Source organism: Mus caroli, unplaced genomic scaffold, assembly GCF_978045245.1.
Source record: "Mus caroli unplaced genomic scaffold, Mus_caroli_1 scaffold_20, whole genome shotgun sequence".
Taxonomy (NCBI): domain Eukaryota; kingdom Metazoa; phylum Chordata; class Mammalia; order Rodentia; family Muridae; genus Mus; species Mus caroli.
In genome coordinates, this window is record NW_028227275.1 from 27,253,606 (window position 1) to 27,274,632 (window position 21,027).

The 21,027-nt window shown below is 40.3% G+C and overlaps 2 protein-coding genes across 2 annotated transcripts in view; one reads left to right on the forward strand and one right to left on the reverse strand.

The window, feature by feature from the left end:
* The window catches only part of Ankrd22 (ankyrin repeat domain 22), a 30,839-nt gene extending 30,046 nt beyond the window's left edge, over positions 1–793 (forward strand). Inside the window, exon 6 of the mRNA XM_021152069.3 lies at positions 145–793. Coding sequence (XP_021007728.1) covers positions 145–222 — 78 coding nt within the window. The 3' untranslated portion in view covers positions 223–793. The remainder of the gene's footprint in view (positions 1–144) is intronic.
* A 44-nt stretch (positions 794–837) lies between these two features.
* Positions 838–19,410, reverse strand: Lipm (lipase family member M). Its single transcript, XM_021152068.2, has 10 exons — positions 19,342–19,410; positions 19,043–19,256; positions 14,122–14,239; positions 11,688–11,886; positions 10,800–10,909; positions 7,544–7,680; positions 7,264–7,410; positions 5,863–5,934; positions 4,962–5,033; positions 838–2,578 (listed from the first exon to the last, which is right to left on the reverse strand). The coding sequence occupies exons 2-10, from the start codon at positions 19,187–19,189 to the stop codon at positions 2,312–2,314; spliced, it is 1,269 nt and encodes a 422-aa protein (XP_021007727.1). The 5' UTR covers positions 19,190–19,256; positions 19,342–19,410; the 3' UTR covers positions 838–2,311.
* Between the last annotated feature and the right edge of the window lie 1,617 nt (positions 19,411–21,027).

A 21,027-nucleotide genomic window follows, 5' to 3' on the forward strand; every position in this document is an offset into this window, starting at 1 on the left:
TATGTATATAATTTAATTTTATTTAGGACAAAGGCTTTTTAAAGCCTCCATGACATCTGAGAGTCAGCAGTCTGTCTAAAGTGTTGCCTACTCCTCACTGACACTCGCCTTTCCTTGAAGTAAATGATTTCCTTTTCTCTGCAGCATGGTGAGAGTTCACTGGATATCGCACAGAGACTAAAATTTTCCCAGATTGCACTAATGCTAAAGAGAGCCTCATAGACCTGTGACTTCTCATGTGGTGACAAAGACACAGCTGAAGGACTGGATGTTGTCCAAATCATGGAGTATTGCCCTATGGGCACTCAAGCTGGATGTGTCCACTTTGTGACAAACACTGGACTTAGGATGGTTTTTACAGTGGAGGTCACCAAGGCCTTCATCTCTCCAAAGGACCCATTGCTCGCGTTGGAATCTCAGTTGTCAAAACTGATTTTTAAAGAATGTACAATCCAGTGTCTTCTAAAAACAAGTCAGTTACCTGAGGTCACATTCTCTCGTTCTAGTGATGTCATCCCTCTGAAGACTTGGCCCTACAACCTGTCTTGGGAGATAAATGGTTCATGTCAGGCCCCTTTACATACTAAGCCCAAAAATCAAAGTGTGTGCACTCGTACAACATGGCTTGCATGTGTGGGGAGTTAGAGATCCCAGAGTAAATATTCCTTTGATGGAAAATCTTCAATAAAAACATATGTCGGTTGTCAGTAGTGAGTATCGGTTGTCAGTGGTGAGTTTGCTGAAACCATAGAAACTGGCACATGCCCCACTGCAGAACTGTTTTTTGTCATTGTTGCCCTGGGGGTGGGGTGGGGAGGGGAGGGGCTAGATATGTGTACCAGCATGTGTTTTACCAGCAGTTTATAACTAAGTGTCTTGTTAGTTTGTAAGTTATATAAACATTAAAAATGTCTGTTCTAAATCCTTATAAGACTGGAACTGTAGTTCATGGGTAGAACACATGCTTGCTATACATAAATCCCCGGGGTCACCCCCAACACCAAAAATAAAGACTTCTCTTGTGATTTATTTTCAACTTAACGTACAATAGCTAGGCATTATCCTCTGGTAATCTAATCTTGGTCTGTCTGTGACATTATTGGAGAACAAGGTAGGATAAATAAAAACAACTGATGTATTAATTTACTGATACATTTATTATAATAGTCATTTTTTACAAGAGGTTGAACAAAAATCAAATCTGGACATGTATACTAAGCTATATATAGACCCTAAGGGTACACATGGGGTCCTGAAGTCCCTAAATATTACTAAGTAATTTACCTAAGATTTGGTAACATTGGACTAGCTTACCAGGCAACTCGGGGCGGGAAAAAGAACTTCACAGTCTAATGTATGTTTAACAAACAACTGTATATTCTCAACTGGAACTCCAACAGGCACAGGAGAGCTTTTATTTGTCTTCAGAGTAGAATGCCAAATAATATTCATAATTTACAACCGTCATATTTGAAATTGTGTGAAAATTAAAGAGTTTTCCAAGGGCATAAATCTAGATCTATGCAAGAGTTGGGAGATTATCTCAGAGTGATTCGGCATTGATTAAAGGATAAAATACACAACAATTTATTTCATTTTATTCATTTGGAGCAGCTGGTCTAATAGCAGATGAAAATCTTAGTACTGATACACAGACATGACATGTGAGCTACATAATTAATTTATTGAAAAACTGATAAATATCCTACAAAATAATCTTTGAGATCCAACTCTAAAACTAGATTCTGTTTTAAGATTGTTTAGTTAGACTCTACCTACCCACAATGATTTCATTTTTCAGTTGATGTCCAAATAGCCTTGCTTCTTAAAGAAGTATCTTGTCTTTATGGCAATATGATGGCAAGGTCCACTTCATTTTATCCAAGTCAACAATCCAAAGATTTCAATTTTGATCTCTGCACCAATTATTGCTTTTAATGATCTAAAAATTTGACTTTCAAAAACAAAAATTATGTTGGAAAGGTTGATTGATGTAATGATGACTGTCTAGATACATCTTGTGGGTAAGTAAAAACTACATTGCACCATGACAAAGATAGAAAGCACAGAAAACCTGTGTTCACCAACTGAGTTTAACCAACTGGAAAAAGTGTAAATATCAGCTTTCGTGTCAAATGAAGAAATATGAAGCTTTAATTTGGACCAGGAGGTCTTCTGGCATCTGGGTATCTCCTCTGTCCTTCTGACTAACTGATATAGCAGGTTTCCAAGTCTGTACATTTCTTTGAACATCCATCCTCCCATGGCCCTGCCCATTGTGCATGGGGTTGTTCTAAGACTTGCAGGAGCTTCACAATTTGACCCTGCAGGTTCCCTGGGGAAGGTTGGGCTCCTGCTTCATCAGATGTATGATTTCATTGTACACACGCTGAGGGGCATCCAGCCCCCAGATGAAATCCACATGAGCCCACTCAGGAATGTTCTTGTGGTAGATGAGGTTGGTTACTTCAGAAAGTAATGTTTTCACATCATCTGGATTTGAAAGCCAGTCTTGACCTCCAGTCCACATTGCTGTTGGGACCATCATATCTCGAACTTTGTACCTTATAGGAGTTGGCTAGGTAAAAAGAATAGTTTGAACTTCACATAATATTTTTATATACAAATTTCCAACTTCTCTTTCAAGTAAACATAATGTACATGCATTGAAAGGTTTGTAGGCTTTAGTCATGTAGAACTCTGTTAAGAGTTTATTGTCCAGGTCATGATTTAAGGAAAACTTAACAGGGTTCAACTTTAGTTTCTTTACTGGGAAATAGAGATAATATCTCTAAATCTTTACTATGTTGTTCAAGAAGGCATATAAATTAGGGTGTATGTGTGTGTGCATGTGTGTGTTTGTATATGTGCTTGTATGTGTTGATAGGGATTTAACTTATGCATGCTGAACATATGTTCTTTATGCTCTACTGAGTCCCTACCTTGTATTTTAGACATTGAATTAACTTATAATTTTTCTTATTAACCATTTTATAAATAAATATCCTTTTAAAATAATGTTCTTGCTAGTTACAGTTTATGGGACACTCCACAGAAAAGACAGGGAAGCTATTACGAAAGCCTGTGTATCCCCCACATACACAATGCAGGTTGAGCTTCACTGCACTTCCCAAACTGGGAGGAACCACAAGTCAGCCTCAGGCACTGAGCTACTCTAAACTAAGGGAGATAAAGTTAGATACTTGTCCCAAAGCCAGACTTAGCAGCCCCCACATCATCCAAAGAAGTCTTCTTTATCCAGGGGACTTTGCTTGTCCAGGCAATGCTGCTAGATTTTCCTGGCAGTCTGAGTCTTTGATATTATTCAACACTCAGAAATTTCCATAGACCCAGGGAGGCCAGTTTCTTAGCAAAAAAATCAACCACAAGTCACAGATTCAAACCCAGATAGCTTCTCTGACTTCCTGGCTCCCTAAGCACTAAAGTGTTTGCCTAATTTAGATGCAGAGCCAGAACACTCTGTGGTGTGAGTAACACTTGCCCTTTCTCATAGTCTGGGTGAAAAGCCTGAGCTAAACTCCACCCAGCTCCAGCTGACACTATTGAATGGCATCTTCCCACACATTTGTTTGCTCTTCTCTTCGTTACCATTTTCTCACACCTAGTCTGCATCTGTCATTTTCTCGAGAACTTAGTCCACAAAATCCCTTTAAGATAAAAAATGTTTTCTCTAAAGGCATGGTTTTGAAGACAGTCAAGGGTGATCTCAAAGGAGTCAGTTAGAAAAGGTGACTGAGTTTGAGATGTAAGGGAGCCACACAGTTCCAACACGTTGTATCGAGGTGGATTCCTGCACTGACGGTTAAGTATAATGTGAGACCTCAAAGAAAGATTAGGTGGAGGTATATATTCTGCCCCCCTCTACTTTGCATTTTATGAGTAATCTCTATATCTACTTTCATGGCAACTGAAAATCTTCAGTGAGAGTTTTTTTCTCAAAAGAGCGTACACACTCAGTTTTTCAGTTTTGTTTCTCCACATTTCTATTTCACACTCCCGATGATGTAATAATGTTTGCATGGGTTCGTTTTGGATATTAGCTTGAAAATTATATTCGTTAAGAGTATGACCAGAGAGAGAACTCCTCTCTCTCTCTCTCTCTCTCTCTCTCTCTCTCTCTCTCTCTGTGTGTGTGTGTGTAGGGTGTGGTTTATGTGTGCATATGTGTGTACAGGTACATATACTATGAGGCAGTCTGTGGATGGATGGAGGTCAAAGGAGGTCAAAGGAGAAAATGGAACAACTTATCTCTCATTGTTTGCCCTGTTCCCTTGAGACAGGGTTCTCATAGAATCTAGAGTCCATGGTTTTTCTGGCTAAACTGGCTGGTCACTAAGCCCCAGCAATCTTTCTCTCTCCCACACCCAATCCCCAGCACTGACTTCATAGACATGCTTGGTCATGCCTGGCTTGTTACATAAGTGCTGGAGGAACTCAGGTCCTCATGTTTGCACAGCAAGTGCTCTTACCCATGGGACATCTCCCCAGCCTCAAAGGCATTTTAAGGGTTATATGATATAACGATTCATATTTTAGAGACAGTACATCCTGAATCATGGCAGCCAATCTACAATCCCACAGGCTTGAGGTGCACAGTCATGGCAAGCAGTAATCCCCATTGACCGCTTCTGGCTCTTTTTCCTGTGTCATAGCACCACAGCATTTCTATGTGTATGCTTGTTTTGTTCTTTGCTTGCAAGAATCCCTGGTGTCTTGCTCCTGGGACAAGCGCAGTAAAACAGGCCTCCCATGCCCTGCTGAAATGAAGGGTCTGCCTGCTAAGCTGTATACTTTCCCATTTTTAGACGCAGTTAAAGTTGAAGTATCATCTTTCCTGCTTGGATTTCTGTAATTTATTCCTATCTCTGGAATAAGTTGCCACCCATTTCCAAAGGTTTGGTGTGTTTTTAGTGGGTGGGAAAGTAAGTTGACACTTTTACCTGATTACATTTCTCTTGATTTTTGGTCTCACTTCCCCAGTCAAAGGCACGAAGTTCCCCAGAATTCACGGCCTAGAAAAAGAAAACAAGATACTGAAAGAGAGACATGGGGTATCTAAATGCTCAACTCATCTTCAGTTGTGAAAGCAGCAGAGAGCAAATCACACTGGGCTATTCTTCCACTCCACACTGGGAGTCCCTTTAGAGATCTGCAAAGCATGAATCTGGTTCTTTTGGCAAAAAAAAAAAAAAAAAAAAAAAAAAAAAAAAACCCAAAAAAAACATGGAGCACAGTAGAGCTCTACCATGCCCATTTATTGCAGGAAGTGCATCTCTGGTGTATCATTGTGGGTGGGTGTTTGGTACAATTCCTGAGACAGTGCCAAGAACTGTTCTATTGGATCCCTCTGTCTCTCTCCGTGACCCTACCCCCTCTTTTACACACACACACATACACACACACGCACGCACGCACGCACACACACACACACACACACACACACACACACACACACCTCTCTACTGAGACTGCAAAGCTTGCACCAAGAACTCCTGTGAAAATTCCTTTCTGTACTTTGGGCCAGCTTTGCATTTTCATTCTGGTTTGATCATAATGCTCAACAAGTGATAAAGGATAATTTGAAGCATAATTTCTTTTCTTCATCAGTGACTCCAGACAGAGAACCATCTTCTGAATCATCCTACTTTCAAGATGCAACAAAGACAGACTTAAGGCCCTTTGTGTCTTGCCTCCTCACTCTGGATAGTTCAACTAAGCTCATATCCAAATATCAGTGGCCAGATTTTAACCCAGGATAAACAGAAACCATCAGGCTTCATGGCTGTTACAGTCAAAATGTGCAAGGATCCTTATCTGGGGCTGCAAGCTGGGCATTCTGACCTGGCTCCAGTGGAGAATGTTCTGCACAGACGTTCCAGCAGGTGTATGGGCGACATACACATTTGCTCTGCTCTGTAACAAAGCATAATGACTTATGAGACCAGACACCAGACTTGTCAAAACCAGACTTCTATGTTGCCAGATTAAAAAATGGGAACATCATTAAATCAGCAGCCATAATCTTACATGGTAAAGGGTATGGGCATGCCAATCAACTACCACTGCCTTCCTCTGAAACAACATTGCTCATCTGAGAATAGGTTCTCATTAAAAAGAAATTGCTAGTTTCAACCCTAACACTGCAAAAAAAAAAAAAAGATAAAGTAATAATAAATAAGTAACTTTACCAGAGATATTTAGAACAAATACTCCAGTCCTGGTCCTAGCTCTATTATTTAATCTTAGGGTGAATCTGGGCAAGTTAATTAACCCTTAAATTCAGTATGCTAACATGTGCGGTGGAGATATTAATAATACTTGTTTAATGGGTTTGTTGTCAGGAGCAGTTTATCCTGGTACAGTACAGATGTCTGTTAAATGGTGGCTATAAATTAATTTTTTTCCTTTAAAAAGAAAAATTCTTGGGAATGAAAGACATTTCTCTGGTCAGTGAGAATGGTCCAGGCAGGCAGCCCTCCATTGTCAGCCCTCATTGGACCCCTGTCTGAAAATCCATGCCCTGGCCAAAGTCTCCCTCATTAATATTTCTGCTGGGTTAGTCTACCTTCACAAATTCTAGAGCAGCGATTCTCAACCTTCCTCATGCTGTGACCCTTTCATGCAGTTCCTCACATGCTGTGGTGACCCCAATATCTGATATGCTGAATACATGTTACCCCCTGTTGGGTCACGACCCACAGGTTGAGAACCACCAGGCAGAGGATCAAATTCAGCTTGTTTTGAAGTTTGTTTCCCAGTCCCACCTTTTAGCCACCAAATCCAATTTCGTTCCTTCTCTAGGAATTATCTCCAGCCACATCATTTTGTACACTAATCTTCAGCCCATACATACTAGGGAACTCACCCAGGGATCCTATCAGTAGCGATACCCCAAACAAGCTAACATACCCATTTCCATCAAGGAACATCAAGTACAAATCAAAAGTCCCCTCGTGGAGGACAGAGATGGGTGATGGTTGATTGACGTTCATTTTTCTGGTTATTTTTTCCCTGTAGGTTTCCAACTGCACCTATAATCTGTCAAGTAAGGGTCTGGCAATGCTTTCACATTATCCTTGCATTATCTCCTCCTGCAGCTTGCCCAACATTTTCTTACAATTTGGAAATTGCCAATTACAGGTTGCACACCGTTTTCTCTGACCATTGGCTGGTGTCAGCTCATTTTCAAGTATGGAGATGCAAAGCTCCCAGCTTTGCTTAGGAGATGATGTGCCCACTCACCATGTTCATATTGTTTGTGTTAAAACCTCCCAGGAGTAAGATGATGTTGCTGCAGATTTGGTCGAGAATCATCTGGCCACAGAGGTAAATAAAAAGCTGTCTGAAAAATCTAGTCTGGTATAAAAACTCTTGTCTGCCAAATAATACCTGTAAAGAGAAGAGGTAAAATAATGTCCATGACAAGATACTCAGGGAGAAAATGGTTTCCATTTAAAGCATTATTATAGGAAACTGGTCTGGAAGACTTTTCTGCAAATAGAGGCACCTGGGTATCACATACCTTGATCATCATATCTGGCAGCAGTAGAAATTTGGTACCAGGACTTCTTGCATATTTAACAGTGGCTATAGGAGCTAAGGCAAAATACATTTTGATTTTATGAGCTAGCTCTGGCATTGTGGAAAATGCAATAAAGCCTGTAAGAGAGAAAAATTTATCACCATGGGTACTAAATAGTTCAGAACTTATAAAATGCATGTTTTACTTCTGTCAAAATTCCTTAATAATTATGTGTGATTATGTCTTGACCTTCCTCAAATGCAGTTGTAGGCTTCAGGGATATAGTATGTGTGTGTGTGTGTGTGTGTGTTGTGGGGGACTCAATGCAAAAATGTGTGTGTTTCATATGTTGCCTCTTACACTTGTTTTCAAGTAGGAAGTTCAAATTGAGTTAAATTGCTCAGCTCTTACACCTGGATTAGAGAGAACATTTTTTCCCAATATACTCTTGTTTAGTGAAGAAGATATCTGCTGAAACTATGGAAGAGAAAAGCTGTCCCATGAAGCCAGGACAGATCTTACATTTGAAATCAGGCATATTTGCACATCCTCTGTTTAGGATGATATCTCTAGTTTAAGGATGAAAAAACCTTAACTCATGACTTTTGTTCTATTCTCAGAAGGTGAATGGGTATAAGAAAAGACAAAATCCCTCTATACAGTTCTCTGCATCTGACTGGGTTTGCTAGCTGTATGCAAAGGCAAACACACAAGAGACTTGTTATCTCTTGCTCTCTCAGCCATACTGTGAGTATGAAACGATGGGAATCCGCATGCCTGTCCTCACCAGATTAATTCTGACCAGATTAGAACTCTACTCACATTTTGGAGAACCATAAGTAACCTTTTCAGGAAGACTGCTCTTCATGCGAAGCAAGTTCAAGGTTTTTGTTTTAATAGCTCCATGGTTTACCAGTAGACTAATCTTTGATTTCTTACTCATACATTCCTCTGAAAACAGCATCAAGCCCTGCTATCAGCAGCTTTACCTTGATGTTCAGCTGAACCAATTGAGTATAGGAAAACCATTTAAAAAAACCCTCTGGACTGCAGAGATATGAAACACGGTAGCTCCTCTATCTGTGGTTTGATGAGAGCCAGCAACACTGCAGCCCACTGCTGTTATCCAAAATTCAGATAAGGAAGTGTGAGACCCAGACTTCTCTCCTTCATTAGAGGATCACTTAAAAGGGAGTGCATGGAATTTGGGCTCTCAGTTCTGGCAGCCATTAGAATTTTTGATTCCCAGTACAACATTATTTTTACTGGATGTCACACAATGTAAGCAATGATCCTCAGAGATTGTTGGAATTTTTTTTTAATAGGAAATTATCTGGTTTCATGAGTAAAACCCAAGAAGCCCTAGTGAACCACAGATACCGACTGTGTTGTGAGTGATACAAAGCAAGGGAGAAAGATAGACAAACAAAAATAGTCACTTTGCTGTGCTTACTGTTCTTTAGAATCAGGTTATTTTTTTTTTTTTTGTACAAATTATGCTATCTGCTTGAGAAAAGTTGCGGTCTAGAGCTTGGCTGTATCTAGTTTAGTCTTTGCAACTCTGTATGACGTGTCCCCTGGGGTTGAGTAAATTTGAGGGGAAACGCTGGCGATTTGATACACATGAACTTTCCTATAAAAAGTTGCACTTGCACATACAATAGATTTTCTCATCGTTCTACCTCCTCCTTTGAATTTCTCGAAGTAAATATATTAAGTCCTTTATTTCTTTAATAGACTGAGACAGAGCCTAAACCGGAGGGATTTTAAACAGAGGTAAATGGCCATGGGAAACAAAAGCTAGTAAAAGGTAAGTTTGGTGACACTGTTTAATGACCAAAGAGAGCTTTTGCAGAAGCAAACCACCTGGGGAGTGAGTCTCTGTGATCAGAGCGAGTGCATGGTCTGCTGGCACTGTGGTGTACTATTGAGTTAAGGCAATGGCAAGCACCCTATGAGTTAACCCAGTGCCTATGGAAGGTTTTGGCCTGAAGTCATAATGCTTCAGTATGGTAGCAGGGTCAAAAGCATCCATGTCTGTTGTTCTTGGAAAGATTTGGCTTCTTCATCCCCAGTGGTTGTGGAGATGGAAGTAAGACTCTTAGGAACTGAGGAATGTATTTGGAGAATTTCTATGCAATGAGTTTCCCTCATGCTACACTGGTTATTAGACATGTGCAAGTGCAGTTACTGGCTTCTTAAGTCATTATGTCACACTTTATTCATCTGTAAAATGGAGATAAAGATTTATTCCAAATATCCTTCTTCAGTCATAAAGCAAAATGATGTAGTTAGTAAGTCTGCATAAAAGGCAGTTATTATGAAAGCAAAAAAAAAATAATACGAAGACAATACTGAATCTGCTTAACTTCGTCTCTCTAATGAGTATAAACCTTGTTGTAGTAGCTAGACAAGTTACCCTTACTAAAAAGTGCAGATATTTCCTAAGAAAACTGGTCTGCTCTCAACTCAGGGCTTAGCTTCAAAACACAGATAAAGAGCCCTGATTAGTCTCAGAAATCCTCATTCTGTTACACAAATTTTTCTTTCTCTTAATGCAACCTAGCAAATGCTTTCCTGTTGGTTTAGGTCTGATATGAGGTCGGAATAGCCCCATTTCCATCTTTCATATAAGTGATGTTATCTTGAGGGGCTGTCATTGAAGTCTCTCAAAGATTCCCTCAAAGCAGGATGTAAGCACCTGATCCCAGACACTGGTAAAGAGAAAAACTTGCCTTTGCACCACCATTTCTGCTTGTCATTCAGTAATAATACTCTCTGTCTTTCTTGCTGCTCATCGTGAGGCCAACTGTGAACCCAAGGTTTCATTTGCTGAACACATTCATTGGGGGGCGGGGATGCCATAGACTAGAAACTTCTATTACAACTGTGCTTTAGACAAAACACCTGCCTTTACAGAGCTAACATGTATGATTGTATTATGTAGTTCAATCAATTAGAATAGCCATAAGAGAGAATTATTATCTACATTTTGCAGGTGAAGAAACTGAAACCAATGTGATAAAGGGATTGCTTTAGGGTATCATCTAAAGAATAGCAGAGATGATGGTTGAATCCATGCTTTTTTCTGCCACATCCAAGGCTTCCCTCAGTCTCTGTTCCCGGAAGCTTTTAGAGCCACTAAAGGGGAGAAGGCCCGGTGAGAGGAGTAATTACTGTGCCAAGCCACAGCTTGGGTCATAGGCTCACAGGCTCATACTTCTGTGTATACCAACCTTCTTTCCTGTGAACCTACCCATGGTGGTGCCCTGTGAGTAGCCGACATAATAGACCTTTTTCTGGCCCGTTTTCTGTAAGATAAAGTTTATCACAGCTGGAAGGTCAAACCTAGCCATCTCATCATAACTACAAAGGGAAAAGACAAAGTTATTCGACAATGATAATACAAACAGAACACAGTCAGAATCCCCCAGGATCTGCTAACAAGTCCTCCCGACCAGTGTCAGTGTTGTTAGCTTGTCACCGTGTTCCTCAAAATCCTTGAGACGGATTTGTTTCAAACCTGAGAAATGTCTATTCTCTCTGGATGCTGTAATATAGTAATGGTTATTGAGAAGTTTTAAACACACAAGCCAACTGCTAATGTGAAGCATGTCCTACTCTTCAACTAAAACAGCTCAGGGGTATGCAGATTTCTTTGCAGGATGAATGGTAACAAAATTCATATCTGACCAAATGCATAGAGAACAAGTTGACCATCAGTGGTTAGTAAGGACATTAGGAACTTGAGTAAAGCTATGGGAAATATGATTTAAGGTGACGCCACACAGTGATTGTTAAATCCCTATTTAATGACACTTGGTCTCATGTCTTGGGGGTGTCAGTCCTGTTGTCCTATACAAGGGAGTTAATCCTAGATACTCACTCACACGGAAATGACTGGATACCTTTCCCACTCCTTTCTCAATCACCTGACACCAGACACTGTTTTCAACCCACTAGCTAGACCTTGGGAGACCCAGTCTTCCCTACACTCACCCATAGCAGCACAGGATAATAAGGAAACTTGGGGGTTATTGAGTTGGGAACTACACAAGCAATCCAAATCCCACAAGTCACAATTCTTTACCCAGTGCTTCAAGGCATATCTGTATCTACCTCCACCCTCAAAGTGTTCTTGTACCTGAAAGCCCAGAACTCATCTTGATCTATGGAGAGGGTCTTGTGCTTCCGAGACCAGGTGTTTCCTCTGCTGTTTCCCATCCACACATCAAAACCTGCATCTGCCAGGATAAAACCCAGGCTGTTGTTGGGCAGGTTGGAAATCCAGTTGCTAGCATCCCCCAGAAGACCATGTTGCAGTAACACCACTGGCCTGGATCCTGCAAACAAGAGAAAATTCCAACTGGTTGAGTGTTCTCTGCTCTTCTTGCTTTCTCTAAATATAAGGACTTGCATACCAGAGAAATCTACATGCAAACCTTTCTTTTTATTGCTTGCTAGTTTGATTTTCTTAGTCAATTATTTAATGTTTTACTCTTTTAATTTCCTCACCGTCAGAAAATAAGATTTTTGTTGTGAACAAATAACACAAGGAACAGTTGCACACTGCCTGTTAAAGAAAAAAAAAGCACTAGAATTCAGTTCCCATTATTGTTTTTGAGGAACTTTTAGTATTAAACTGCTAGTATTATGTCTTCAGAAAATATTAGAACTGTTTCAGAAGAAGGTACCATAATGAAGAACACACACATACATATGTACATATATAAAAAATAGTCTAATGGCAAAGACCCACACTTGAGGGAAAATGTTATAAGCTGGGTGTGGCACATACTTATAACACCAGAACTGAGGAGGCTAGTTCAGAGGATCATGAGTTTGAGAACAGCCTTGGCTACACAGCAAGAGGTCATAAAAATTAAATAAATAAGTAATGGCAATACATTACAGCCCACTAGGTAGTAAGCAGAGCTGTAAGAATATCATCACATGGGGGCTGTATTGCACACCAACTGGACTCAAAGGCCTTTTAAAACGTCAACACTCACGCCATGTGACCAGTCAGCAGCCTGTGAGTACAAACTTTTGGCCCTGGTGTCCTCTATACCCAGTAATCAGCACAGTCACTTGACAGGAAGAAGGACACCTTGCCCAAGCCTGTAGGATTTGTGGAACTTAATGAAAAGCCTCTGTTCCCAGGGCACTCATTGATGTGCATACTTCATTCCTTCATCTCACAGATACATCTATTAGCCCCATGACTATTCCCCACAAAGTGTTTGCTGTTGCAGACACATGAATGAAGAGGGAGAAGCCCTCGCTCTCATTGAGGTTTCACTCTGGTGGAGGAGAAAAAGACAATAAGCCATCATGAAAATATGTTTTTAGGTATAGTAAGGGAAAATAGGAGATGTGACCCCAGGTGTTAATAGACAATACGAGGCTGCCTTCTGCCTAGGGTGGTCAGGAAAGAAGAAAGGTCTGGGAAAACTTCAAAGAAGAAAGTGTAAGTTAAAAGGCCCTGGCATGGAAATGGAGCAGACACACCGCAGGTCCAGCTACACAGCCTGAGTTAAACACATTCATTTTGAAAGGGCTACAGGTGTGCCTATTGGGATGAATAGAATTCTGACACTTTTATACCACAGACCAGTAACATTTTTCCAGTGGTAGATAAGAACAAGGACTACATTCTGATAAATATCTTGATTTGAATGCCATGTTAACAGGTATTAGTGTGGACTTTCTGGTCTAGTCACGCAGCTGTGTATGGCAGAGTGAAGAAGAAAATTACGTGAAACTGAGGGTATGAAGCACTTGACATTATAGCTGGCATTCAGAAAGGACACGAGGAGTTACATTTTGGCACCCATGACAGACAACATAGTTGCTGTTATACATGCAGAGCCAAATATGTAAAGCAGAGAGCACAGTGGAAACAGGTATGTGCAAGCTTTGTTGACAAGGATGCATGTTTACAAAACAGTGGTAGCCCAGAACCTCATATAAAAGTGAAATTAAGCAAATGCCACATAAACACACTGAAATTTTACATTTGTGCACCTAGAGCCTGGTTCTTAGTCTTTAGTGGAAAAATGAGGCAACATCATAAATATTTAGGGTGCTCTTTGGATTGGGCACACATTGTACAGTGTTGACGAAAAGGTAGTTCATAGGAGCTCATGATAAACGAAAGCTCCCATGGGGAATTTTCAAGGGATCATCAGGAATGCTCTAGAATATTTATGTAAGAGGGGTTTGGTAATGCCAGGGGATGAAGTGCCAGAATGCATGAAAATGGATGTTTTGTTTTGTTTGTAGTGATAGTGATTGAACCCAGGTCCCCAAAAATGCTTGTTATGTGTCCTTGCCCTGTGATCCTTCAGCAGATCAAAGGTATTTTTGAAACATACCTCTGAGATAGTTGCTTACTATGAGTATGGATGAAATATGATCTGGCAATGCGGATAGGGATTATTTGGGAACCGACTCTATCATTCCCCCTAACCAAAGGCTCTTAGTCTGTCCTAAGAACCAAAACTTAATTCTAAATATCAAGAAAGTCTGGGCTGCAAGAAGACTATCACGTTGGAGTGACACTGAGTAAACCATACCTTCCTTCTTTAACCGTGTCTGTCCCCGAGGGATTCTGTTCACAGAAAGGATGTACCCATCTTCCGTTGCAACTTCATACTCCTCACTGGGATAACCCTTGTGTTTGATGATTTCGCTCTATGGAAAAAACAAACAAAAGCCTCAATATTTGTTTAGACTTCAGGTCTACATGGCCATAATCCCAACAACTCAAGGGTAAGAGTAGCTTCTTTGGTATTGCAAGAAGTACTGATCTTTCCCTAACTGATACCACTTAGGTCAAACCAGCTAATTCTCCTTGGATTTAAGTGTGATTAGTTTTTATATTTTGCAATATTGGTGAACAAACCTGGGGCCTCACAAGTTAGACAAAGGCGCTGCCACTAAATTATACCCAATTTCTCTCACTTTTTTATATTATTCTTACAGAGACTGAACTGGATCCTGGTTTTCAGAAGTTGGGAGGCAATTCTGTCAGCCTTACCTAGGCACTTTCTAGGAAGGCAGAGCATGGCAATAAGTCACTGGATTAGGAGCTCTGAAGGTAGATCTCAGCAATGTGTGTTTCAGGTCTTCACAGAATTCTGACCCTTGAAAAACACTGAGCCAGAACATAGACTCCAAAGCCAAGATGTGCCTCAGAGATATCCAGGACCAACGGATGTATAAATTCTTGGATTCAGGTCAAGAAGCCAGGCTGTTGTACTGTAGTGCCTATTCTGGGGTGACTTGGGACTTCTTCAGCCTCACAGTCTTGTAGATTCTTTAGTTTTAAATTCAAAGCCTAAAGAACAATAAGCTATTAGCTATTAGGCTGAAAAGAAAAAAACCCTCTGTGGATTTGAGGATAACTATAAAAATGCTATGCATAAACATTTTTTATGCAATTTCAAGGGTCTCAGACTCCTTCCTGCCTACACTGGATCACTGGCTAAACATTTCTACTTCAGACACTAGTGCATGTGCAAACTTTTCCTCCTAAGCTGTCTCACAGTGCTTGCCATCAGAGAAATGGACTATCTCAATCAGGGACTGCTGAGAAATGGCTACGAGAGAAATCACGCACTGAAGGCCCAACACTAAACACAGAGCAACAAGCATAGTGACTAAGAAGAAAGGCCAAGGTTTCACTCAGAGCTCTAATCCAACACACACATTTTCACTACAATATCGAAACCTTCGCTCCTGTTCTTTCTTCTATTCTTCTGCTAGATCACTCTAGGTAGGATAAGGCAAGGACTGCACATAGAACATTAATTACAGTGTTTAACACCAACAGAGGGTACTCAGTAGGCGTCATATACAATTAAAACTCAATAAGTACACAATTAAAATTCAGTTAACAAAATATTATGGAATTGTGTGTGTGTGTGTGTGTGTGTGTGTGTATACATGCATGCACATGCATGTACCTAGCACCATTACATAGTTAATTTAGGTCGTTTTGATCATGCATCAAACATACTTAGAGGATTTATCAAGACACAGATTGCTGGATTCCATTCTCAAAGTTTTGGCAGATCTGGGGTGGATCCAAAACTCTGATGTTTCTAATAAGCTTCCAGATATAGTTGAAGCTGGTTGTTCTAGAGAGACTATCATTTCAAGAATCACTGCTAGGGACAGTTTGAATAGCTAAGATATATACATGAAATGTTAAAGGGCTTCTGAGAAGATTTATGCAATTCATCATCAAGGGGTTATGTGTAAGTAATGGTTTAAGGGTGTGAGGGAAGGAAGGAGGGGAGGAGCTCTGAGCAGGGAGAGACCCATGAATGAGATTAGTTAGGAAAAATCTTATGGAGGTGGCAAATTTGAGTCTAAGACTAAACAGGAACTACCCGAGAGAACACAGGAGGTAGAGGTTAGGGGCATGGGTATCTCAGGAAATGATTGTATGTTGGTGAACATTGTCAACAGGTGCTCATTTTTAAAAAATATTTGACAAGAGAGCTCACACAGGATAATATTAAGGCACAAATTTGTCTACATAAAAATACAGATCTAACATAGTCTAATGAGTAAGATGTTTTTATAACCATTTATTTTTCTTGTGGTTTGAGACAAGGTCTCTTTTCCTATGTAGACCTGGATCAGAACTTGCTATATAGACTAGGCTAGTCTTGAATTCACAGAGATTTGTCTGCTTCTGCATATTGAATGCTGGGATTAAAAGCATGTGTCACCATGCTCAGCTGCATAATCAAATATATCGCTGTATACATACGTATATGTGTATATGTATATGTATATGTTAATACACACCACACACACACACACACACACACACACACATACTTTTCTTGAGTTAGAGCCTCATTGTAACATCCAAACTGGACTTGAGCTTGGAACGTTTTGCTACCGTAAGTGTAAATTAAAAATTCTAACCATATTTAATATTTACCTTTCAACCTAATTATCTATTTAATTTTTTTAATCTGGAGGAAAAAATCAGTTATGTATATTAAAACAATACTTTAAGAAAGGTTAGCCCAACAGTGATGGCACACACCTTTAATTTCAGCTCTTCAGAGGCAGAGGCAGGTAATCTCTATGAGTTTGAGGCCAGCCTGATCTTACAGAAGTAGTTCTAGGATGGCCAAAGGACCCTGCTTTGAAATAAAAGTCTACCCTTTGTTATTGATCATTTTTAGAAACATTGGTATGTATATGACATATGTGACATATGGTGACTATTTGGTATATGCCTCCATACCTAGCCACAAGGATTCTTAATATACATCTTGCATATGAATTATGCTTTAAAGTATATCTGCTCTCTAGATGGTCTAACCTGGGATAAATATGCACACCAAAAAGTAGAATGTGATACAGAAAGTTGAATAATGTTCTTGGAAGCTGTTTAAAATGTTGGGACATTCTTTATGATACATCGTTTTAGTAGTAAAAAGTATTAGAAAATAGGAAATTGTGTATGGTGCTCCTTAGTCTTCTCTTATAAAACAGAAAGTTTCAGAAGAAAATGGCAGGACATGAAAAAGCTGTTGGTGGTTAGCTCAGTGTATTAATGTATTAATAAACATTATTGACATCTGAAGTTCTTAGGTTTCCTACAAGGGCTATATACTGCTCTTGTAATAAAAGTATGAACTTTTAAAGGTCAACTGAACTATAACCTATTTTTATCTTGAACATGGTATGCTCTCAGCTGTCCCACTTCCTCAACACGCTGACCTCTTTGTCAGTCACCTTCTTCCTACCTCCTATTTATTCTTCTGACTTTGGGCTACAAAATATTTTCCTACGCTCTGGATTAGTTTCTCCTGTTTTCATGTTTTTCTCGCCTTTGCTCTTAGCCTTGTAGTCAGAAATTGAGAGTTTGTCTTTTGTGCTGGGTTACCAGCTTTTGATTTTCTGAGATTTCTCTGTGGTCATGGTGAATAGAGTGACTTCAGGCACCTGCAGTGCTGGAGTCCAGCTCCTTCCAGAAATTCCGACAGCCTGGAGGTGCTGGACAGGTGCTGTGGCTGGTCTAGGAAAGCAATCTTGGCCAAAGGAACTTCATGTACCCTAAAACTTGAGAAATTTGTGTGGAACATTCAGGACTCCCGAGGATCTGCAATAGTGTACCGGGAAGACAAGCATCAACTAAACATTGAACAGGTCAAAGAAACCTCCATAAACTGTAGATATTTGCATTCTGTAGACTCAGGACATTTCCACAGTCTGTAAGTCTTAGAGGCCATGCGAGCCATCAGAATGGTAGAGGAAGTCTTATAGTACTATGAAGATTCAGAAAAAAAATCATTTTTCACAAGCTGTTGTTTTAGAAACCATGCAAAAATAAAATCCTGGAGGAAAAAGCTAAAATAAAAAGGGTTGGGGCTGGTAAGATGGCTCAGTGGGTAAGAGCACCCGACTGCTTTTCCAAAGGTCCTAAGTTCAAATCCTAGCAACCACATGGTGGCTCGCAACCACCTGTAATGAAATCTGACTCCCTCTTCTGGAGTGTCTGAAGACAGCTACAGTGTACTTACATGTAATAAATAAATCTTAAAAAAAAAAAAAAAGGTCTTCAGTTGCCAAAACATGTGTTCTCTTCTGATGGAGATATTAGGTGAGACTGCCGAATGTCCAACACAATCATGTCACTCATTTGGAAGTCAATTCTCCACCCTGTCATCTGGTGGGGTTTCTTGCACAGCGGCTATAATTACAGGCATGTGCTTAGGCGGGTCTGAATTTAAATTGTAGGTCTAGCGAGCAGAGTGGTGGGGCTTGTTTAACCAGTTTAAATGCTTCTTTAATTTCAATGCCTTGATTTGAAGAGTATAGATAGTCATAGCTCCAGGATGGAGCAATGAAAAGAAAATTGTATCTCTACTATATTTTATTCCGATGCCTACTATGGAATAAATGGTACTGTATGGTGGTCGTGAACAGTAGACACAAAAATTCTCCCTGAAGACTTCTGAAGAGGTGTGTCACCCTTAGTGCTTCTTTCTCACACGGCTTCTCTAGCACGAACAGACCTCTCCTTGCTATTTGACAGCATCCCAAGCAGGATAAGAGCAGGAGCTACTGGAAGTATAAGCTCTCATGGCAAGAGCACAGGAGTGATGCTTTTACCAAAGAGAGCAAAGCAAGAAAATAAAAAAGACAAAATGAAAATCATCAGGGTAAGATAGGCCCCAAAGTTTTCAATTACTTCCTTGTCTGAAGCTTCAATAGAGTTAAATTGTTCTTGAAGCCTAAAGAGATTAAGTCATTCACCCAAAACAACTGGATTTGATTGGGGAGTCCCCCCAATCTACTGACAACCAGTTTAGCTTCCCTCCAGTGTGTTTTTGGCATCATACTGTTCTAGCATGTTCTAGCATGAAGCATCTCGGTATATAAAACACAGCATGCAGTCACTTCACAAATGCAAAGGTTAACACCTCCCCTCACTTCCCCGAAACATGGAAATCCCCAACTTACAACATTCATGAATGCTTCTGGATCCGCAGCTTTCGTGGGCAAATGTCCCGAGTTCACATTTCTTTGGAGTAAATACGCTACCAGAATCAGAAGCCATATCTCCACTCTGTGCGAAACAGTCCACGCTCTTGACAAGATTTCTGACATGGTCCAACATCGGCATTTGCTTTGTTGCTAAGGATGTAACAACTACATCTAGAGTCAGAAGAAGGACCTGTCGGTTTAAAACATCTTTAGTGTGGTTTTTCAGTGGCAAAAAAAATATATATGTCTGAAGCAGATTAAGCAGGTTCACTTACAGGAATGAAAGAACACGGTGTAGGCTGCAAACATTGCTTAGAATGTCACAATGCTGCCTAGTTCCTCCTGCTCCTCCCTCATTCATCTTGTAAACACCAATCCTTCCTCTGCTAGGTGTGTCCAACTTTCTTTGTTGCAATGGGAGTTTCATGCATGTTTAGTATAGCCCACAAACTCCTGTTCCCCATCACCATGTAGGGGCCATAAAAAGCACAGCCCCCTTATGCTTAGTTCTCATCTTTCTTCGATTCAATAGCAAGAGGTGGAACATGCAGAATACACAGGCGGTTCCATAGTTACACGTGATGGCTTCCATCATCACTGTTCTGTGGCTGGAGATCAAATTCAGTGTTAATTACTTTTATGTGGAGTGTCAAAAGTTTTAAGAAAATTCCCCATGTTTAGTGCTGGATTAGAAAAAAAAATTGTAAGAAAGCAATCTAGGTTTATCTTGTTTCTCTAGCTCAATCCGTACATACCAAATTTTAAATTTGGCTTGTAGCTAATAGTTAATTGTTAACTGTGATACCTAGTAATTAAATTACCAGAAGTAACCCAAGTAATGAGTGGTAGCCTAGTTGTTTTAATGAACTAAATGTCCCAGTTCAGCAGACAGTGAGGCAATGAGAGTGGCTCTATGACCTCCTGTTAATCAGCAAGAAGGAAGTTCATTATTTTAAGTAAAGACTGTGCTTCCAAGTTAATAATAATAAAAACGAGATAATTTTTCTACTGCTACGTCAATTCTTCAGCACTAACAGCAGCTACACCCACTTGCAGACTTGGAGAATGTGGTGGGTGAAGAAGCCAAATCAAAGCTGGAAAGGTGAGTCCCTGGGAATGTATCTTCCTGAATGACTCAGCCATCCCCATCCTTGCTGGCTGGGTAGGTGTGAAAAGGCAAGCCTGTGTCTTTATCTGGGCTTGGCTGAGCACTCATTCACGATATTATTGATTCCTACGAGTTACGGAGGAGTGAATTGACCCAATTAGAAAAAGCCAGAAAGAAGGACTACCTACACAAAGCCCCTCTTCGAATTCAGGGAGACTGAGTTTACTCTAATGTTATGCAAAAATGAGCTCTCAGAAGAGACTGAGCCTCCCACTGCTGACAGATTAGGATTTTAAAATACTGTAATACCCAAATGAGGGGAGCAGGGCTGGGGGTAGCTTTCATTTTCATTTCAGAATTACATGATCCTGTCAGCATTACCTAGTTAGGTTGTGGCAAGGCAAGAAATAAAACTATTGGGACTGGGGGGGGGGGGTGTTGCCTCAATGGCTAAGAGCACATACTGCTCTTATAGAGGCCCTAAGCTAAGTTATCAGTACCCAGGTCCAGTGGCTTATAATCACCTACTCCAGCTCCAGGGGATCTGGCATCTTTTGGCCTTAGTACCTGTACTCCATGTGTATATACCCTATGAGCACACACACACACACACACACACACACACACACACACACACACACACTTTTAAACATAAAAAAAAATCTTAAAAAGCAAATATCTTTTTTCAATTTTATTTATTTACTTTTAATTTCATGTGCATTGGTGTTTTGTCTGCGGTCGGTCTGAGAGTGTCAGAGCCTCTGGAACTGAAGTTACAGACAGACAGTTTTAAGCTGATATGTGGTTGCTGGGAATAGAATCTGGGTTCTCTGGAAGATCAGCCAGTGCTCTT